At 34.2% G+C, this 21518-nt stretch overlaps 1 protein-coding gene across 1 annotated transcript in view; it reads right to left on the reverse strand.

Annotated features, from left to right (window-relative positions):
- Window positions 1-20125, reverse strand: part of LOC115880025 — a 58044-nt gene extending 37919 nt beyond the window's left edge. Inside the window, exons 1-11 of the mRNA XM_030897136.1 lie at window positions 19929-20125; window positions 16269-16536; window positions 12715-12970; window positions 11960-12268; window positions 8628-8827; window positions 8398-8565; window positions 7954-8130; window positions 7676-7887; window positions 6035-6310; window positions 3519-3732; window positions 1415-1579 (exon numbers count right to left, since the gene is read on the reverse strand). Coding sequence (XP_030752996.1) covers window positions 1415-1579; window positions 3519-3732; window positions 6035-6310; window positions 7676-7887; window positions 7954-8130; window positions 8398-8565; window positions 8628-8827; window positions 11960-12268; window positions 12715-12970; window positions 16269-16536; window positions 19929-20125 — 2442 coding nt within the window. The remainder of the gene's footprint in view (window positions 1-1414; window positions 1580-3518; window positions 3733-6034; window positions 6311-7675; window positions 7888-7953; window positions 8131-8397; window positions 8566-8627; window positions 8828-11959; window positions 12269-12714; window positions 12971-16268; window positions 16537-19928) is intronic.
- Window positions 20126-21518: the final 1393 nt, after the last annotated feature.

The raw sequence follows: 21518 nt of genomic DNA on the forward strand, positions 1-21518 counted from the left end.
TGTTTTTACAAGCCAAAACTTAAAATAAATAAATTCTCTAAACCCAAAACTCATTTCCAAAATTAAAAAATACATCAATAAAATAAAAAAAACTAAAATATTACTCTAAATAAAAAAAATTATAACAAGTGTTCAAAAAAACCACCTTCTTGTGCTAGACAGAAGCCTAGGCGGTCGTAACATCCCCGTCTGACATTGGCTAACATATTAGGCTAATAGTTTGGAAAGCCTCTCGTATTTTTACTTGAAGCTCATCCAGATTATTAGCCCTATTATGACCATACAGTTTGGATTTTACATAACCCCACAAAGAGAAATCATTAGGAGAAAGATCTGGTGATCTAGCGGGCCACAAAATAGTTCCATATCCACTAATTAAACGGTGGGAAAAAGTATTGTTGAAATATTCTTGAACAATACGGGCATTGTGAGCGCAGGGCAACAATCTTGTTGAAACCAGACATTATGGAATCTTTCTCCCAATAACTCACGAATTCTAGGGACAATGTGCTGCTGTAACAAGTCCAAATACTTTTCAACAGTTAAATTACCCTTTATAAAAAATGGACCAATCATATGCTCCCCTACAAAATCACCCCAAACGTTTAGCTTTTGAGGATATTGCGTGCGTACCCCAAAATATCTGTGCAAATTTTCCCGAGACCAATATCGTACTTGTTTAGGGTTATGACGACTTAATAAAAGAAAACTTGATTCGTCGGTGAAATCTATACACCACACATTTTGGAAACACCATTTTACAATTTGAAACATCCATTATTTTACATAAAAAATAAATTTTACACGAGAGCTGTCGCGAGAATCTATGTATACGTTGTGGCTATTAAAACACGAATAAATACAAATTCTGAAACATTCTTATCACATATTTACCTATTTTTATTTTATCGCATTTTTTCGCCTGCTTTTTATCCGGCGGACGGGTATACGCTAATTCGTCCGAGATCTGCCTATGTTACTAGTACGGTGGTCCAGTCTGTATAGTTTATGAAACTAGAGGCTTTCTATGGTAATATTAAAAAAGGAACAACGAAAAATTTTAAAGAAAAAAATCAAACCTTTCAGTACAGTTTTCATATTAAACAGAAAAAATATTCTAATAGTCTTTAGATCGATTACTGTCTCTTATCTTCAGGGAGTTAGTACCGTTACAGAATAGAGACACAGCGCGCGCACATATTACAGTTTTAAAAAAGAAAAAAACGGCTTTAAATATACAAAATTAATTTTGTACTTGTCGTCAGATTTTATACACTTTCCAATATTCTAAGCACTTTTCTACATACACGTAAAAAAATAATTTTCTACGCGTCGCGTCGTTGCCCACCCCTGCATGCTTACTCTATATGGCTATAATGAATTACTACAATAACAATGATAGAAAACTACTTACCGATATAACTTTCTTGTAAATTTGACCAGGTCCAGTGCACTCTGAATAAGGATATTCGCTGGTGGCCATTTCAAGCATGCACATACCAAACGCATAGACATCAACACCTTCGTCGTAATGTTCTTCATACATTTCCGGCGCCATAAATTCTGGAGTACCAATAACCTAAATTAAAAAACAATATTTTAGCAAGTGCAAAATCCGTAGCTAATTATAAAATGTATACTACATAAAACAGATTTTTTTAAAATTGTAAACCATAAATTTTTGGGACTACAAATATACTTTGTGCAGTAACATACAAACCATTTTTCCAAAATAAAACAGAAAATCCATTAAAACACAAAATTTTTCAAAGTTTAGGCTTTCAAAATCCGTCACAATTTTATTGTATCTTCATTATATTATGTATGATAATTTATCTAAAAGCTTGATTGTGGATAAAAAACAATAAAATTTTGGCTGAAAATAACTTTTCTTATCAAAATAAAAATGGAAAACTGTCATCAAAAAAGACAAATTCAAAACGTGACATATCATATGTCTATCTTCCCCTCACCCATTCATTGAGAGAGTAAAATATAATCCTTGAATCCACTTAATTTGCTACGATGCCAAGTCTTGTACTTTCTCGCTTGGTTAGATATTTTTATTAGAATAAGTTTATACTTTAATCTTAGATCTTATAAAATTCGTGGATAAGTAAATTCGCTTCATTTTTGTTGAGGACACGTCAGTGACATTCGACTATCTGATTAATATTTTTAAATACCTTCTACTGAAAAATATTGTAGCAGGAGATGTCAAATGAAACTGTCCTCTTGTAAATTTACTATATGACATTGATGTAAATAAATTATAACAGTAATTAGCTTAAGCGGAGTTCTTACTCTTTTATTAAGAGTAAGAACATCTCTAGAAGTTACCGAAATAAATTTATTTAGAGGTCATTGATATTTACTATAAACTAACTGACTATTTTTGAATATTATTTTTATTTTTTTTTATTCTTTGACATTGTAAACATTTATATAAATGTTTATTTTAAACAATAAGACTGACAATATTATTTGTATAATGTTTTGTATTATCTTTTGTTTGTTTGTTTGTGTACCTTGTTTGTTTACTTTGTTTGTTTACTTTACCTTTGTCTACAAATTGTAAAATTTTTTGACAATAAAAGCATTTATTTATTTAAGTTCAAAAATCAGAATGTACCAAACAACGATACGACCAATAGTGCTGTATGCATGTAAAACGTGGACGTTCAATGCAACGGAAAGTTCGAGGCTAGAGATTTGGAAGGTTTTTGGAGGAAAGAAGATAGACAACATATGGACCAGAAGAACAAACGAAGAATTAAAGCAACTCTATCGGGCACCGAGTATAACGGAAGTAGCAAGAGCACAAAGATCAAGTCACTTTCATTCTTTCCCGCATTTCGCAAAGCTCTGAAATCATACTTACTGGAGAGAGCCCTATATGCGGTAAACGACTTTTTTGTTGATGTTTAATCATGAACAATTTTGAATTTTAAAATTTTGATCATCTCACACACTGGTTAAAGGTCTAGTATTTAATATTTTATAACTCTTGATTTTATGATATATAACATGATTTTATCCATTTACAGTTTTCCTTTTGTAAAATTTTCTAGATACGCCTGTGTTCTGCAATGTCCATGTATGTTTTATTTGTAATTTTAATGACGTAAATTTTTTTGAATTGATTTGTATTGTATGACATTTTTTTATTATTTGCATATTTGTTTTTGTGCTTTTTTGTTTTGTGAATGCTTTGTCGATGAAGCTGTTTTGGCTTTTTGTACAATAAAGCGTTTTTTTAAGACTGAGATGGCTGGGACACATTGAAAGAATGGCTGAAGCAAGAATTCCTAGTATGATAATGAAAGTGAAATAGATGGAAAAAGGAGGGGTAGACCGAAAACCAGATGAAGAAAGGATGTTAAAGAGGAGTTGAGAAGGAGAAGAGTGGATGGGTGGAGAATAAAGGCGAAAGACAGAAACAAATGGAGAAAGATAACCAGTCAAGCCATGAGCCTTTTAGGCTTTTAGAGCTATTATATATATATAATGCCACTTACCGATTTTGCGAAACTCCTGTTTTTCAAAGTAGCTAATCCTAAATCCCCAATTTTAACCGATCCAGTCGTTCCAGTAATAAATATGTTATCGCATTTCAGATCTCGATGTATTATAGGTGGCGATCGAGAGTGTAGAAACGCTAAACCCTTCAGGATTTGACGGCACCACGATTTCAGTACTTTGGGATTGATTTTCTTGAAGCGACGCAAATACCTTAAAACAGTAATGCAATCTTTAAAATGAAAATAAATATTTATTTACCATCCATTATCATTACCATTTTAATCCACTGAATAAGAAGACTTAAAGAAGAAGTCTCATACACTGAACAATTTTGGACAAGCCTTTGAATAAAAAGATTAAGGAAGGAGTATAATGCTATCCACGTATTCATGCAGTGGGGTGGGCATCCTTGACAGTTCTGTTTGACGACTCATTTGAATTTGATTTGAAATTTTGTAGACTTGTCAGTCTTTACTGAGCTTATTTTATGATATATGTTATTTATTCTACTACTGATAGTTGTTTAGAGGTAGTAAATCTAGAAGGAAAGTTTTTTATGGCAAAATTTAAATTAACAGTGACACTATTGCGATTTATTGAAAAAGACTGTAAAATAGTTAGTTTTGTAGGTGGTTGTGTAGCGTGCGGTAGATCTCGGTCAAAAATCGAGGGAAATAATGGAATAACTTTTCGCTAGTAAGTGACTATACAGGGTGTCCCAGAAATAAGTGCAAGTATTTTAAGGGGTGGTAGATCTCGATAAAAGAAACATATTTTCTCTTTATCGTTTTTCAAATATGTAAGTCCAAAATAACGGAGTTAAACCAAACCAAACCAAAAAAAGGTTTTTTGCTAAAATTTTCAGAACCACTGAATATTTTCTGGATTTTTTTTCTTGTAAATTTAATCTAATATAGGGAAATTGGAACAACTTTCGTTGCACGTCATCAATGACGCTATGCGTCGTCTTATGGAGTTTGCTGGTGGTCATATTATAATGTGCAACAAAAGTTATTTTAATTTTCCTATACCTATGTTGCCATATTATCAAGAAATTATGTTTTTTAACTAAAAACTAAAAAAAATTCCAAAAAATTTTTCAAAAAATTTCGAATTTTCCAAAATTTTTTTTCGCAAAAAAAACCTCATATAGTAAACGCCACGAATGTTTGGGAGTGATTCATCGGTCGCTACCATGTGAACTAATCTGTTCAAGGTTACATAAAACTTAATTCCAGTGCCGTGGTGTTTCAAGTCATATAATAATCAATATATAATCTGTTGTAATTTGTTGTTTTAACTGTCAAAGTCTTCTCAAAACATATATTTGGTTATAAATATAAAATGGAATGCCCCATTGGTCGCACTGCAAGCACACCAATGGACTGACGCACAAAAACGAATCAATCAAAGAAACGCGATATAGTATTGTCTTTGTCAATCACGCTAACATTTTAGAATAAGTAGTACGTAGTATAGTATAATTACTCTAGGCATGTTTCTGGGGTTGAACTATGCTACCAGTTAAAATACTTGCACTTATTTCTGGGACACCCTGTATAATATACACATGTGTAGTAAACGGATCTTTTTTGAAATTCATTTAAAATTAACTAATTATATATTTTTCTTGCATTTTTGCTTTTATTTACTACTTGTCAAAGATTAGACATTAAAGAATTTAGATACGTCAATTTAAATTAACTGCTTCAGTAGCGTATCGGATGTTTGTGTTAATAAATAATTATCATAACTTATCTATTTTTATTAGAATTATATATACTTATAACAATCTTAATAACTACCAACATTTATTGACAACTTAAAATAAAACAACAAATTATTGGATCTACTCTACATCATATTTTTACACGTTTTGAAAAAAATTAGAACGCCACTGATAAACCGGAAGTCGGTCATTAAAGGACCCCATCGCGTTCGATCTAAGATTTTTGATATGCTCCTTCCTTAATCTTTTTATTAAAAGGGACGAGCCGATCTTAAATAATTTAAGAAAGATTACATCTATTTTTAAATTAAAATTGAACTGGTAACAATACAAAACCAGGCAAATGCCAAGGCAACATACCTTCAGTTGTCAACTTATGATTTTATAAATGTCAAATTGTATTTTCCAAATGTAAAGCTTAATTCAGAACCTCCAAATTAGTGAAGTTACTAATTATACTTCAAAATTTGCGAGTAATGTCATTTTCGTCTTTGATTGTCATCCGCCAAGAAAAGAAGCGGTTAGAAATTGAGAAGTTTATTGTTTTATAAGCTAATTATTAGGTTTTCTCTATAGATACAACTGACTAACGCAAACTGTTGCTAAGATATTCTATTAATTTTAATTGTATGTTTTAAACATTGTGAATGATCGTAAACTCAAAAGTATAAAGTATAATTTGAAACCACTAACTTATTCTACTAAGTTCGAGGTTCTAAATGAAGCTTAACATTTCGTTAGTCTTTTATACAAAGTCCCAACTCTTAATTTTTAAATACCTACGTTTTCAATGTTCCGCTCAGCATCAGTTCAGTAACTAAGACAATATTCTTCTTCTTTGTACCGGGGCTTTCCCAGTAATTATAAAATCGCACGATGTTGGGATGTTGTAGTTTTTTAAGCATCTCTGCTTCCTCCCGAAACCTTTGCCGCTCCGCCTTGTTTAGTTTCTTTTCCTGTAATTCGCACCAAGCAACTGCTACACCGGTTTGCGTATCCAGTCCTCGATAAACTGTCTTAAACGAACCACGCCCGATTTCTTCTTCATATTTGAAAAATCTACAAATAAAGAAGTTTAGCTAGAGAAGCTGAACAAATTAGGCAAAGAAAGTAGAGTCATTTTACTCTGGGTGGTAGCCAACTAAGGAATAGAAGGTAATGAAAAAGCAAACGATGTAGGTAATGATAAAGCAAACAATGTACTAACCTAACAGTGGACAACCAAGTGGAAATCAACTTAAAGCGGAACTCAAGAAGCTAGAAGACTCAATCCGTGACCTGGAATGTAGGGTTTCCGAAACTGGAGCTGGTTTTCGGAACCGGGAATTTCCCGGTTTTTTTTCGGTACTTTCGGTACTGACTAAATTTTGTTCAATGGTAGTGCAATTCATCAATCAGAAAGCAAGTGATGGTTTTTCAAAGCAAAATGGATAAAAAATTAAATTTTTAATGAAAATAATATCAAATTATTAAGTAATCAGTCATGAAAAAATTAACATGAACACAAGTAAAGGAAAAAGTATAGGTAACTTAAATTTCACATCAAACAACATAAACCAACTTAACTGAATTTGAGACTAAAGTCCTAAAATATTGAATTAAAAATGCAAACATATTAAAACATAACATAATAAATATTATAGGAACTTCAAAAGAGAAAAGAAGCAAGAAAAATAAGAAATAGCATCATTACTTATTTAGAAGAGTTTGATTTCGACCGCTAGAAAGTATCAAAGGACTTTCTCACATAACAAAAAAATATTTTTTTTATTATTGTTACCGAGGCCCGGTTCTGTGATGGCCAAAAAAATCTGAACCCTAATTGGTAGTATTAATTAGAGTTTCCAGAACCGTACTAAAATATTTTTATTCAACGATGGTGGAGTTCGTCAATTAGCAAGCAAGGGATAGTTCTCAAATGTAAAACCGATAAAAATTGAGTTTCAAATGAAAATAATACCAAATTAATAAGTCACGCAAAAGTAAAAATGAACCCAAATAATAAACACAAGCGAAAAAAAAAACAAGAAAACACATACGTAGTTTAAAAATTACATCAAACATCAACCAATCTCGAAACCAACTTAACTAAATTAGAAAAAAAAACTTAACATATACAATTAAAGATGCAAATGACATACATTATAAAACATAACACAATTGTAATGATTCTTTGATGTCTTAAAAGAACCGAGAATTCCCGGATTTCCCGGTTCTGAATCCTACTGGAATGGGAATCCTTCAATGGTCTAAGACACTCGGAGACATTTCTCAGAACTTACGGCCGAGAAAAATCAAAGATTTTCCTTGATTTAAGTAAGAATTTTAGTTGTAGAATCGATTGGTCAAATACAAAAAAAAAAGTGAAACCAAGCCTATTATATACAGTGTTTTAACACAATCACAAATTTTTATTATATTTACCTTCCATCCGGACTGACAGCTATCGGCCTATAAACATCGTCATCGTCATCTTCAGTTCTAGCCCTTCTTTCAGCTAAATTGACCACAAGCGGTTGCTCAACATCCAAATTATTCTCCGCGTTCTGATCATGCCGATCTATTGTTTGTTCAGTGATCTCAGTCATTTCGGCACTTTGAAACAGATTCTTAGGAATGTTGTACATTGGACCAATCTTAAATATCAATAAAAATAAAAGATTGCTATATATTTACACTATTTTAAATCAAAGAATTCTTACTTCTAAGAGCATCATGTTGTTTTGTTGTAGATCAATATCGTCTTCGGCGTTTGAATCGGTCTCGATGGCTATCATTGTGGTAACGCCGCCGTGTTTGACAAATTTATCTTTCTTTTTCTGGTGACGTTGCCTTTCTGTTATCTCCTTTTCGAAGTTTTCACTAAGGTCCTTGATAATCTGCAATAATTAACAAAATATTTTATAATAAATACACTTACCAATTCCATATTTTATTACAATTTAATTGAGCCTGAAGTATTATAATAATTACTGTATTATACAGGGTGCTACAATTTCAAATTCGCCATGTATTTTAGAAACTAAAAAGGCTAGGACAAATATGTGTGTAGCATCTTTGTAGCTATACTCATAAACGAGAAACCCCATACAACACACGAAATCGAGACACCCTGTATATAGTTAAAAAAAACAACTGCTACTAACCTGATTCACAGCTACTTGGGAATCTGCCATTTCACAACAGGAATCGTGATATTCCTCGTAATCCTCAACGAAATTCTTCGCATCTATTAAATTATCGCTAGATGGCGCTTTCGTTGGTTTTTGATAGAGGTTAGGTAAAATATTTCCTGTGTTACAACGAATTCTCGACTATAAAAGAGAAAAGAAACGATATATTAAATAAAATTTAATCAAACAATGTCTAATACAACCTTATATCCGAAATCGGAAAATGTTTCTTTTGGAATTTCTCCTTCATTTGATTTAGGCTTATTTTTAGGTTCATTATTGTCCTTTGCTTTCAGTAACAATTGGTTCTTTTCAATTATATCTACTGCCATATCCAAAATATAATTCAACACCGACTCAACGATTTGACGTACGTCTGAATCCGATCCTATCCACGGAAAATCTATAAACAATAGAGGTTTGTATTCCACAATCGCACTACGATATTCTTAATTATAATAAGCACATTTTTTTTGTAAAAAAATGTGAATGGGTGGCATTTTATTTTTTCGTATGCCGGGTGTTTCTGAAAAGTCGCTCACCCCTATAACTTTTTTTATTTTTTCAGATAAAAAAAACGATATTTGGTGTGATAGTATATCACATAAATTAGGATCGATTGACGTATTCAATTGTTTTCGATCACTTTCTGTTTCGCCTTGGTAAAATAGATTTGATCGTCTAATGTTGTTCGTGTCTTGTCCCGGCCAGTTAAAAAATGCCCAAATCGTATTTTTAATAATATCTCAATTTTTTCAAATTGAACTAAGATGGCTCATTAATATATTGGAATTAGGCATTTTTTACGAATAATTTGGTACCACACACTTGGAATTTCGAGTCAAATTGTCGTTAAATTGTAGTTGCAATTTCAATTAAACCATATGCAAAAGTACTCCGACTGTCCGTTGTGATGAAGACTTCCAGATGCCGTACTGGTGGAACGAAGATATCCAAATAAACATTTTAGAAGTAAAAAAAAGAGAAGAAGGTTTTAACGAGAAACAAGAAACGATGATCTTCGCGAGCTCTATAAACGTACCTACAAAGAAGCAAAGCAGGATCTGTCTCAAAAGATCAGAATTGCAAAAATAAGTTCATGGGAAAAACTCTGCGATGACTTACAAGAAAATGTTTACGGTCAAGCATACAAGATAGTAAGATCCCAGCTGAAAAAAATGCCACCCAGAGTTCAAATGGACCCAGAAGAAAAAATCAAACAGTTTAAGGCTCTATTTGTATATGAGAGAGAAACCTGGACTCAACCAAATAATATACAAACTGTGATAAGAGAATGTGATATTTTTTGTGATTCAGATATACTTAATAAATGCTGCCAAAGATATAAAAATTAACAAATCTCCGGGCTGTGATAATTTGCCACCAAATGTGATAAAAACGCTAATATTGGACAATGTAGAATATTTTAGAACATTTTTCAATAACTTTCTTCAGAGAAATGAATTCCCTAAAGAATGGAAGAGATCCAAATTAACCCTAACAGAGAAACCCCGGAAGCACCTAAATGATCCACCAAAATATCGTCCGATTTGCCTCATTGATGTAATCGGGAAAGTCTATGAGAAACTCATCAATACGCGACTCTTGGAAGAAATTAGAAAGAAACGAAATGGTATGCATCCAAACCAGTATGGATTTGTAAAGGGGAAATCTACCACACATGCAATGAAGAAAATATCGGATATCGTGAAAAGAAAAGCCACTTGGCATAATGCTTTGATTTTAGTCGACGTTAAAAATGCATTTAATTGCGCGTCATGGGAAATAATTATTAAAGAACTTAGAAGATGGGGCATAAGTGGCTATTTGGTGAACATAATAAGAAGCTATCTTGATAATAGATTTATAGTTCTCAATAGAGAAGATGAAAGAGAGGTATTCGGTGGCGTCCCACAGGGCTCGGTGCTGGGGCCAACTCTGTGGAACATATTATACGACAGTGTCATGGAGCTTACTGTACCAGGTGGGACAGAGTTGATCTGTTACGCCGATGACCTTGCTGTGATAATAACAAAAAAAACTAAAAGAAACAAAAAAATAAACGACCTCGACCTAATGCAGACTGTAGATGATACACTAAAGATCATAGCTAGATGGATGCGTGAGCAAAGACTCGAAATAGCTGTGGAAAAAACAGAGGCGATTTTACTGAGCCGCAAGAGAAAAGTTGATCCAGTAAAGCGAGTAAAGCAAGTCAACTATCTTGGATTCCACATAGACCGTACACTCACGATGGGCCTGCACATCAAGGAGGTGTGTCTGAAATCACAACGAACTGCTAAAGCGTTGTCCGCAATACTGCCAAACGTTCGGGGCCCAACACCAGCAAAGAGAAGAGTGTTAGCATATGCGTGCCAGAATATTATTATGTATGGAGCACCTGTGTGGAACGAAGCAACCAATATGCACGTAAATAAAAAAAGACTTGAAGGTGCACAGAGAGTCATGGCTTTGAGCTCGGCGTATCGAACAACTTCAACTGAGGCAGCCTTGGTGATATCGGGTCTGGTGCCCTTGCATCTTCTCTCAAGAGAAAGAGAACGACTCTCAAGTGTGAAGTACAAACCAGGGCAAGCAGAGAGATGAAGAGAAACTGCACAGTGCAGCAGTGGCAGGCAGAATGGGAAGTATCACAAAAAGGAAGATGGACATATAAGCTCATCCCAAATATAAATATGTGGATTAAAAGAAAGCATGGAGAGGTAAACTTCAATCTTACTCAAATATTGAGTGGCCACGGAAATTTTGGGAGTTACCTGTGTAAAATTGGAAAGAGGGAAGTCAGCGGAATGCCGATACTGTGCTGAACCCAATGATACTCCAGAACACACAATGTTTGCTTGTCCAAGATGGGAACAGAAAAGATGTGAGGCACGCATGACGATTGGTGGCAACATATCCGCAGATACCTTCTTAAAATCGGTAACAGAAAGAAGAGAAAACTTTGAAGCCATCTCAAAACTGGCCCAAAATATACTAGAGGCAAAATACAGCGAAGAGCAGGGGTAATGACAAAAAAGGAACAGTCCGACGCTACTTGTCGTTAAATTGTAGGCAGCTTAAGGAGAGATTGAGTCCCACACTCCGTACATAAAGGTATTTTACACCTCAAAAAAAAAAAAAAAAAAAAAAAAAAGTGTCAAAAGGTGACATATGATAATGATAAAAATCAAAAGTTGTAGTCATTTTCAGTAAAACAGGAAGTGACCGAAAACAATTGAATACGTCAATCAATCCTGATTTATGTCATATTCTAACGCACCAAATCTCGTTTTTATCTGAAAAAATAAAACAGTTATAGGGGGTGAGTTACTTTTGAGAAACACCTGGTATATCTTTAAGACTTTTATCATCCCGGTATACGAGCAAAACGCGTGTCATCTAGTTACGTTTAATATAAATGTATGAGATCAAGACTTTGACTCTTTTTTGTTTTGTATCTTTTTCTTCCTTCTTAATTTACAAATCAGTCTCTTTGAAATTTATTTTATTTATAAAGATTTAAAAGACTTACCGTTCTCATTAGACCTCCCAAACAACTGAACGTTACAAAACCTTTTCCTGAACGGTGCCAGGTTATCGATGATGTTGTCATAGGGTATACTGCTACAGCTGTGAGTCCTGTTCTTTTTCTCCGAGTGAAAATCTATAGCGTTCTGTTCGTCCATCAGTTTCATGAAAGTGTAGCGATTTAAGCTAGTAGTTGTCGTCACAATTTTCGTGGTTTCGATGTCCGTTGTAACCGTTTCTATGGTGGTAACTTGTTCTCCCGAAGTCGCTTTTTTGTGAGAGGTTTCTGGATTTGGCGTATCGGATCTTAAATCTAAAAAAAAATATATGATATTGCTGATATAAAAGTAAAGTAAAGATTTCAGTTAACGTCTCCTTTTTGCTGCCAGGGCTAATCTGAACGGGGCCTACTTTGTTTTACGCGGAATCCGAACCGCGGTCCTCGGCCATATCATGGTCAATGGCCTACCGACTTGGCAAGTGTTTAAATCGACTCTTACTAACGAGATATCCGATCTCATCCGGCCTCGAACCGGCGTGAATGAGCAGTGTGTGTCAATAGATTTTACACTTTTGCCTTTATTGGACAACAGCACGATACAGAGTTTCGAACCGGTCACCCGTACATCCACTAGTATCTCCTTACGTCGCTTAACTTCGGTGTTCTAATGGGAACCGGTGTTTCGACGTAGCTGGGCCGTTGCCCTATTGCTGATATAGCGATAAAAAAAGAAAGATATCAAAGATGTTTATACTCACTTTTATTCTTTTTGGTTTTCTTCTTACTGCTCGAAGTTTTCGCTTTAACTTTACTTTTTTGTAGCTTATTAGTAGGCGTTTTAAACACATCATCTTCGTTAAAATCGGCATCAGCATCCAGCGTGTGATAACCTTTATTTAATTTAGATACATCTTGGGATGCGGACTGATCGATAAATTCTATATTATCGATTTTGTCAAAGAGAGTTGTCGAGGGTCCTTGATGAACTTTTTGTTCGCTACTGCCAATATTTGCCTAAAATAAATCGTATTTAAGTTATCGAAGTACCTCGAAGTTCTTTAATTTAATATATTTTCTAACTCAAATATTTTTTTGGGAATATTGTGCAATTTTTCCTCTATTTAACCGACCTTCTAACCCTTCTAGTTTCCGAGATTTGCGATACTTGCTTATTATTACTCTTAATTTTGAGAAGAACTCTATAAAATATTTTTAATTTAAAATTTTTTAACAAAAATCTTACAGAAAAATATAAAAATCAATACAGCTTTCAGCTGCGCTGAATACCCTGTACAACCAAAAGGTTTTCTTTAGTGACGACAACCATTCGTGCCATAAACTTTGGCAACGACTGATATCAGAGATGGAGAACTAACCTCTGTAAAACCGTCTCCAATACTGGCTTATGTTAAAGCCCAGAGACTGTATAATGAGTTACAACTCAAAAAAGGGGACACAGAAGATCTACCTACACTCACCGGTTCGAAAAACGGGCACCTTAAAATTTTGATGTATTTTAAAGTTTAATATATTTTCGAGTTAGACTTGATTATATAAATATTCGAGTTGTAGAGATAAATAAATTCGACTTATGCTGATAAAAATACATACGGTAGTCGAAAAACTTTTTCCGATGCACGTCATCAATCATATCGAAATTGACACTAAAGCCTATAAACCTGACTGAATGAAATTTTGGGAAAAATGTCTAAATTTGTTGTATAATTTAAGATACCGAGCAGCTCTTCATTTTACTTCATAAAGCAAATGCAGCATATTTTATTTAGATTAAAGCTGCAAAAATTAGTTTAAAGCGATTTTCACTATCGCCATGTTGGTTACATTACCCCGGGATCAGCAACGTTGTTGTTTATTATTTGGCAATTATCATATCAGTCATTATTTTGCATAATATCATGTATACATGTTCACTAATTTCTAATTTCAATGAATTTCGATAGTTACCATATGAGTAAAAAAACATGGCACTCAAAATTTTTCTTAAAAACTATAATTTTCTCACATAAGCGCAAAACAAAATTGAGAAATGCAGCAAGGCTAGAAAACGTACCCGGCTCGAGGCTACCTGTTTTTGACGTCACTGCTTTGATCGATCGACGGCGTCCGTACGATCGTGCACTTGCCGCATTGTTTTTGCAGACGTTCGCGACGGTGCATTGTTTAATTTCATTGTTTTGGTGGTTTGAAGAAGTAAAATGAGTTCAAATAAGTGGTGTTTTATCCCTGGGTGTATTAATACTTCAAAAAAGCTTGTTTTTAAAAAGTTTTTTTATCAATTTTTTCACTTGTAAATTTTTCGCTTAATATGGGTCCTATAGGGTGTCCCATTTAAAATGAGGCCCAAAAATAATCTATGTCTATTTTATTTTAAATCCATACCGTTACGAAGATACAAGGTGAAAAAGAAAAAAATAACATTTTCGAAAAACCACCATATATTTTCTTTATTATTGGAGCTAAGGTAATCAAAATTTCAACATATGGGCAAGGCAACATTGCAATTTTAAAAATGATATCAAAAAAAACCTAGGCCTTCTATGTTGCGCACGGCCGAGGTCAGCTTTTATTCTTCTTAAGAGCGCCATATTTTGCATTTTAAAAATCCTTATTAAAAATGGTTTCAACCATGTATTTCAATATGGCGCCCACAGGAAAAGCAAAAGTGCACTTCAGCCATGCGCAACGTAGTACTCCTAGACTTTTGTACATAATTTTTAAAATTTCCATATTCCCTTACCCCTATTTTTTTATTACTTAGACCTAGATTATTTTTGGACACACAAAAACGCCACTTTTCTTCTATTTAACCGATATTGTAACTTTAACGGTCTTCAGGATCCCCATTATTCCCCATGTACCTCATTTTTAACTGGACACCCTGTATACGTGTGCGAATTTTCAGGTCAATACAATTAAAATTTGGCTCCTTCTCCTTAATACGGCCCTGTATCACATCAACAATACGATAATTTTACATTGTCTTGGCTTCTATATACACATGCAAATTTTCAGTTTAATATGATAATTAAAATTCACAATTTGGCTCCCTCCGCCTAAATACGGGCCTCTGACAGCTCAAAAACTCAATAATTTTGTATTGTTAAAAACCAAGTGTTGTTTGTTATCGCTTTCAAGTAGGTAGTCTAGCCTTCGCGCCACTGGTATGAGGTTGACTGAAGTTGTTGCATTGTATTAAAAAATCGGGCACCATAATAACATCTGTAGGCAAATTATGAGAATCTGCCTTCTGAAACCCGTCCTCCATCTCACTAAGGAGCTTTGTTTTTAAACTAGTAATAAACTCCAAATATTAATCACAATAAACCAAATTTAATATACAAACTACATCCGAGCACAACGCGATATGTCGTATTCTAGCTTGTTCTGTTAGAAATTTCACAGCGTGCAAACAGCACCGTTTACTCACGAGGAAATACCGATCGAAGCAGTGACGTCAGGCCAATAGGTGAGCGTTTAGCGGATTCAAACGATTACGATAATTTCGCACGGATTTTTGAGGAATAAGCCTTTTACGGAATCTTACGAAACTTTGCATACTGAGTTTTAATGTCATAATGAATGCTTTTATGAGAAGTAGGCACGTTTTAATTTTTTTGTGAACATTTCTATTCTCGTTTTTTTGGCGATTTTCATAGTGTTTCTTTAAAAATTGTACTTTTAAGCACAAACAGTTCTTTTAAGAACTAAATTTCCGAGTTTTTGTATTGCATTTCTTGAAATTGTGTCGAAAATATGCCGACGCATTTAAACAGTCGAAGCAAAGAGCTTGTAGCTTTTCTGATAAAGTATTTTGAACTGGAACGTGACAATAAAGTCCTTTATTACCCTTGACTGTAGTCCTAAAAGTAAGTTTGATTGGTAAGCACATTATACCACTTTCAAAGTTATTTCTACTTATTTAGATTTGTAGCGAGTAGCTGCTGCCTTAAATGTAAGTATTGTTACTGTGAGTGTTAGTAACTACTGTTAATAAATAAATTAATTACTGAAATACTAATCATTAAGTTAAAAATAAAAGGTAAAAATCTTTAAAAAATAATATAATAAATATGTTGTTTCCAATTTCACATTAAGATTCATCTCATAAATACATCACAATCTGGCAGTGCTGTCGCCATCGCTTGTCACTCAAAGTTGATCACGTGCATCGCAAATTGTTTTGCGATTACTTTAGTAAAATTGTAAAAACCAAATTACTCCCAAAAAATATCCGACTTAGAGACTATTTTGAGTTTAAGAACTTCAAAACAAAGTAATTTCACCGCCTTACCTTTTCATTTGCTTTATCCTTGAGGGAGGAGACGGCGCCCGTCTGCACCAGCGCCGCCTCCTCACCTACTTCGACTGCAGCGACGGACGCAGCCCGCTTGTGTTTATGAAGATCCCCCTTCCGGCAAGCGCTAGAGGTGAGCGACCGGGTCCAAGCCAGCGGGCCTTTGCCTCCTCCTCGAGAGGCCGCTGCGGCAGCGGGTCCGGCACCGGCTGTGCCCGCCTCTACGGAGGAGGATTTTTTACGTGGAATGGTCGCTAAGGTTGTCCTAATATGGAAGGAAAAAATAACAGTTAGATTGCTCGAATATTTTTTTTTTATAACAAGGGGCCATCCTCTGCCGGAAACACTGCGACCTGTGAGGCCTACTGTGTTTGTCCCCTTTCTATATCTGCACCCATTCTTCTATCCCTGTGCCCTGCACTAGCTTATGCAAGTCCTTGATGGATGGGAGCATAGTTCCTCCGATTCTAGCCTAGCTTTCCCAAATAAAAAGATTGCTCGAAAAAAAAAGACTTAAAGAAACAGCGTATGCACTATGTGCGCATATTTGAAGTGAAACTTCTTACTAACAGCTATTAAATTGAAGGATTTGAAAGATATATATTTTTATGAATGCTTTTTATAAACTTCAAAAAATTAGAGTTAATATAAAATCGTATACTATTATAGCTTTATAATTTTATGTTTCTTTAATTTTTATTAAAAAACGATAATCCTGTCACTCGGCCGGATATCCTGGCAGTTGTGGCTATTAAACCAAAATACTACTACATCTATATCTCTGACTACTGCTAACTGCTACTAATGTGCCCATAAGGACAATGTAAATCTTTGAATGTAAATACTATTTGGCGCTATTCTTACAACGGTCGCGACCCGAAGCTTTTGATAAATTCAGAGCGGTTCGGCTTTTTCCGGAATTATGTCGCCAAATATTATTTATCCAAATTTATTACTATTCTCTTTTAATTTTATAAATAAAATACGGTGTGTTGCTAATAAGAAACTTTATTTTATATAAGGACATGTATGAAATACCATATGGTCGAGAAAAAAACGACGTCAACGATAGCTATGAAATGAAGATCGCTGTCATTTTATATGTAAATTTATATGAGAAATGTCATCGATCGTCATTTCCCAGCCAACTGGACGCCGTTTTTTTTCGATCTTACGGTACCTGAATGTAATATTGGAAAAACCACCGTTATGCCACGATGGTTTTTGCAGTTCACAATTCACACAGCTTTTTATTTTTAAGACTTTTAATGCCACTTTTTTACAATTATCAATAATTAACCTTAAATTTAAATTAAACTCACAAGATAGCAATAATTATTTTGAAAAACACTTTTCGGTATTTTTTCAATGGGGGCGGTTTAAATTTTGAAAGATTTTATAATTTTTGGAGATTCTGACTTTGCCATGAGAAAATTATTTCTGTTCTTGTTTATAGTTGTTCTTTTTTTTTTTAGAATTTAGAATGAGTGGGAGGGGGGTTAATCACTTCGACCTTACAGATCCATTGTGTCCCCCTTTCTTGAATCATAACTCATCATACAGTCCCAGGGCTTTGACAAAAGCCAGTATCTGGGACGGTTTTATAGAGGGTAGTTCTCCATCTCCAATATCAGTCGTACCAAAGTTCATGGCACGAATGGTTGTAGTTGTTCTTAGCAACCGCTATAGCAGCGCCAGATCGCGTATAACGTATGCGACCCAAAACAATTTTACGTTTTGGCGAGCTTTCCAATCTAAATTTATTTCCTTTATCTATGCTGCTACTAACCAACAATTTTTTTTGTGGTCTGTAGTCTGTTTATGTTTAAATGTTTTGTTAATTATTCATGTTGGGGCTTTATTTTTAAATTAATGTTAATCGTTACGCAAACTCATAGAATATGTATTTCTTTTGCATAATCAAAATTGTCACTGTAAATTTTACATAACCAAATTGTCTCTAAAAAAAAATTAATAAATTCGCTGTCTTTTTTAGACTGATGTCACTTGTCTTCTCATTATTCAATTCATTATTCGAATTCTCAGAATGTTGTTAACAAAAGTTTCATCTTAAAATAAAATTTTAATCAATCACAATAATTGTTTATCTTTATCATTTACCGGATTAATAATACAGAAACTGCAGTTCAATTACAAACAGTTCATTATTTTTATAGTGATTTACAGTAATTTTAATAAATTATACGAGTATTCTCGCTGATTATTCGTTTAAAATAAATATGACAATGTCCTCCAATGAAAATACGAGTTACTAACTCTAAATTTTAATTCTGAACTGACAAATAAACTAGATGCTTTACCTAGACCGTAATTCAAAAGCTACAAACCTATCGATCAAAATATGCATGAAAATTTACTTCCTAGCACACTCTCTCTTCAGTCCTAACCCCCATTAGGGAGTGTAGTGGTCAGCGTAACATCATGGATGATTTTTCTCCATGCGCCTCTGTCTTTTGTCATCTCGATGACATCGTGAATTGGCTTGCTACAGCTAGTCGTGATCTCGTCTATCCATCGAGTTGGAGAGCGGCCACGTGGTCTACGTCCCTCCACCTTGCCTTGAATTATGAGCCTTTCCATATTGTCCGTACTTATCCTCATTATATGTCCAAAATATTTTAGTTGTTTTAGTCGGATTTTACAGGAAAGCCTGTTAGTAATATTAAGTTCATTTATAATGAAAACGTTTGTACGGCGTTCAGTCCATGGGATACGGAGCATACGTCTATAACAATACATCTCGGTAGCATCGATCTTCTTACGTTCCGCCTGCCTGAGAGTCCACGATTCGCAGCCATACGTCAATATTGGGAGTACCAAACAGTTGACTAGCCGGTTTTTAGTGGCTCTTGAAATCTGACGGTCTTTCCAGATCTTGGTCAGTCTCCCAACAGCTACCTTTGCCATGTTGCACCTACGCTTCACCTCTTCTTCCGATGTGCCTGTATTTGTTAATAGTGATCCCAGGTATACGTATGACTTAACGACTTCAAAGCGGTCGATATGACTTATATTTGGATGGTTGTTATGTTGCCTATCAACTATCATAATTTTGGTTTTTTGCGTATTTAGTTCCAGTCCGAGCCGATTGCTTTCGTTTTCTACCCTATTTACTAAATTGATTAACTCTTCTTGACTGTTAGCGAGTAGTGCTGTATCATCTGCAAAGCGTAGATTATTTATTTTTTGGCCATTTATTGAAATGTCTCCTTCCCATGTTTCTAGCGACCTTCTCATTATGTATTCTCCGTATATGTTAAATAGTTGAGGAGACAATATACACCCCTGTCTGACTCCTTGTTCGAGGGAAAATTCCTTTGAAGCTGAATCCAGTATTCTAACTGATCCTGTAGTGTGCTGATACAACTGAATGATAAGTGAAATAAGGTGTTGCGGTACCCCCACTTCCTTTAAGATTTTCCACAGGTGATGCCATCTGACTTTATCGAAAGCTTTTTTATAGTCTACGAAACAAATATAAAGAGGGATGTTGAATTCTGTTGCTTTCTCTATGATTTGGCGCATATTCAGAAGATGTTCCCGAGTGCCTCTGTCCTTGGTGAAACCTGCTTGTTCTGCTGGAATTTCTCTTTCTAGAAAAGCTTTCAGTCTTTCATTTATAATTTGCAACATTACTTTACTGGCATGTGAGATGAGGGAAATTGTACGATAGTTGCTGCACTTATATGTATGCTCCCTTTCTTGTGGAGAGTGACAATGGTGGAGTGTGTCCAGTCGTCGGGCCATTCTCCTGTGTGCCATATTTTATTACAGATCAGATGAAGCATTTCTAATCCAGGTTCTTTAACGGCTTTTATTATTTCTGCTGTCATTATACTCTGTTTTTTTTCTCAGGTAAGATTTCGACAGACGATGACAGAAGAAAAGCAGATGACGTCCCATACCAATCTATTTATTTTACTAAAAAAGTTTCTAATAATTTTTAAGTTATCTATGGATGGGTTTAAATATAAATCCGTCATGCGTCGTGTCTTGTTGTTTTTAACCAGTTTTATTGGTTTATTTAAAAAATGACAGATCGTATTTCAATTTTATTGGTTTGACGGAACGATGAACGATAAACGGACGCCGATGCGTATGAATTCGCCTTTAGATTTTTGTTATTTTTGACGCTTGTCAAAGTCTTGCCAAATTATAGGTTATAATTTTGTGTCAACTTTTGTTAAATACCCTGCGTTTTGGAAGATGATGCATTTTGATTCGTATTATTACGTGTGTTTTGTGTCTTTTGAAGTCAAGTGGAGGAAAAATCGAGTGAAAATTAACTGTAGACCAAGAGCACCAGTTTATGGTTAATAATCGCTACCCAGGCAGAAAGTCTTATACACCAATGAAGTTGCCATCGTTAAAGTTTGTATCTCGTCGTAGATAAGTGCATCTCATATATGGTAGAAGGATCAAACTAAACACATACTAAAAACTGGAGTAGCTGTAAAATATCGACATCACACGATAGGTAAATAATGGATTTTAGTACTGCAGAAAAATAATGTCAAAAGGTACTGGTTTAAAAAAATTAAGATTAAAGTTAATTAATCAACCTTTAAGGTATAAAATTTGGTAGGTGTTATTATTAATAAAATAGTTTGTTTTATTTACCTATGTTGTTTTATTTCTTCCTGTGGAATATTACAAATTATTATTATATACATAAGTTATATTGATAAATATAATCATAAATGCGGGTAGTTTCATAAAGCTTGAAAGTAAAAATTAGTTCTTTTTTATATTTTTTTGGTATGTAGTGTCTTGTTCTTGTTTGTTTTGTATTAACACATACCGGTTTTATTAAATAAAATAACTCGATTACATTTTTTCAGTTTTATACAGTTTTTTTCACAATATTTTGAAGTAATCACTTGTCACCTTCTCAATCAAATTTTAAATATTTCCTGCTATGCGTTCCAGTTGTACCAACTTATTTCTTTGTAAAATAAAATAAACTACTTTGAAATTAAAATGACAGACACATCTATCACTGTCAAGGATCTTCTCGTTGGACAGACTATAGGTCTGAACCTGGTACTTTATGGTATTTTAATTTGTTTATGGCCAATTCAACTTCACTTTTAAGGATGTCCGGTTCTTTCTCTGAATTTTCGTGATGGTCGACATAGTTATATTGTTCACTGTCTTTGTATAAATCTTCGCAATATGATCTCCACACCTCAATAATGTCTTCTTTTTTGGTTCTTAAAGTTCCAT

Source organism: Sitophilus oryzae, unplaced genomic scaffold (assembly GCF_002938485.1).
Source record: "Sitophilus oryzae breed Bouriz unplaced genomic scaffold, Soryzae_2.0 scaffold_1604_pilon_pilon, whole genome shotgun sequence".
NCBI lineage: Eukaryota > Metazoa > Arthropoda > Insecta > Coleoptera > Curculionidae > Sitophilus > Sitophilus oryzae.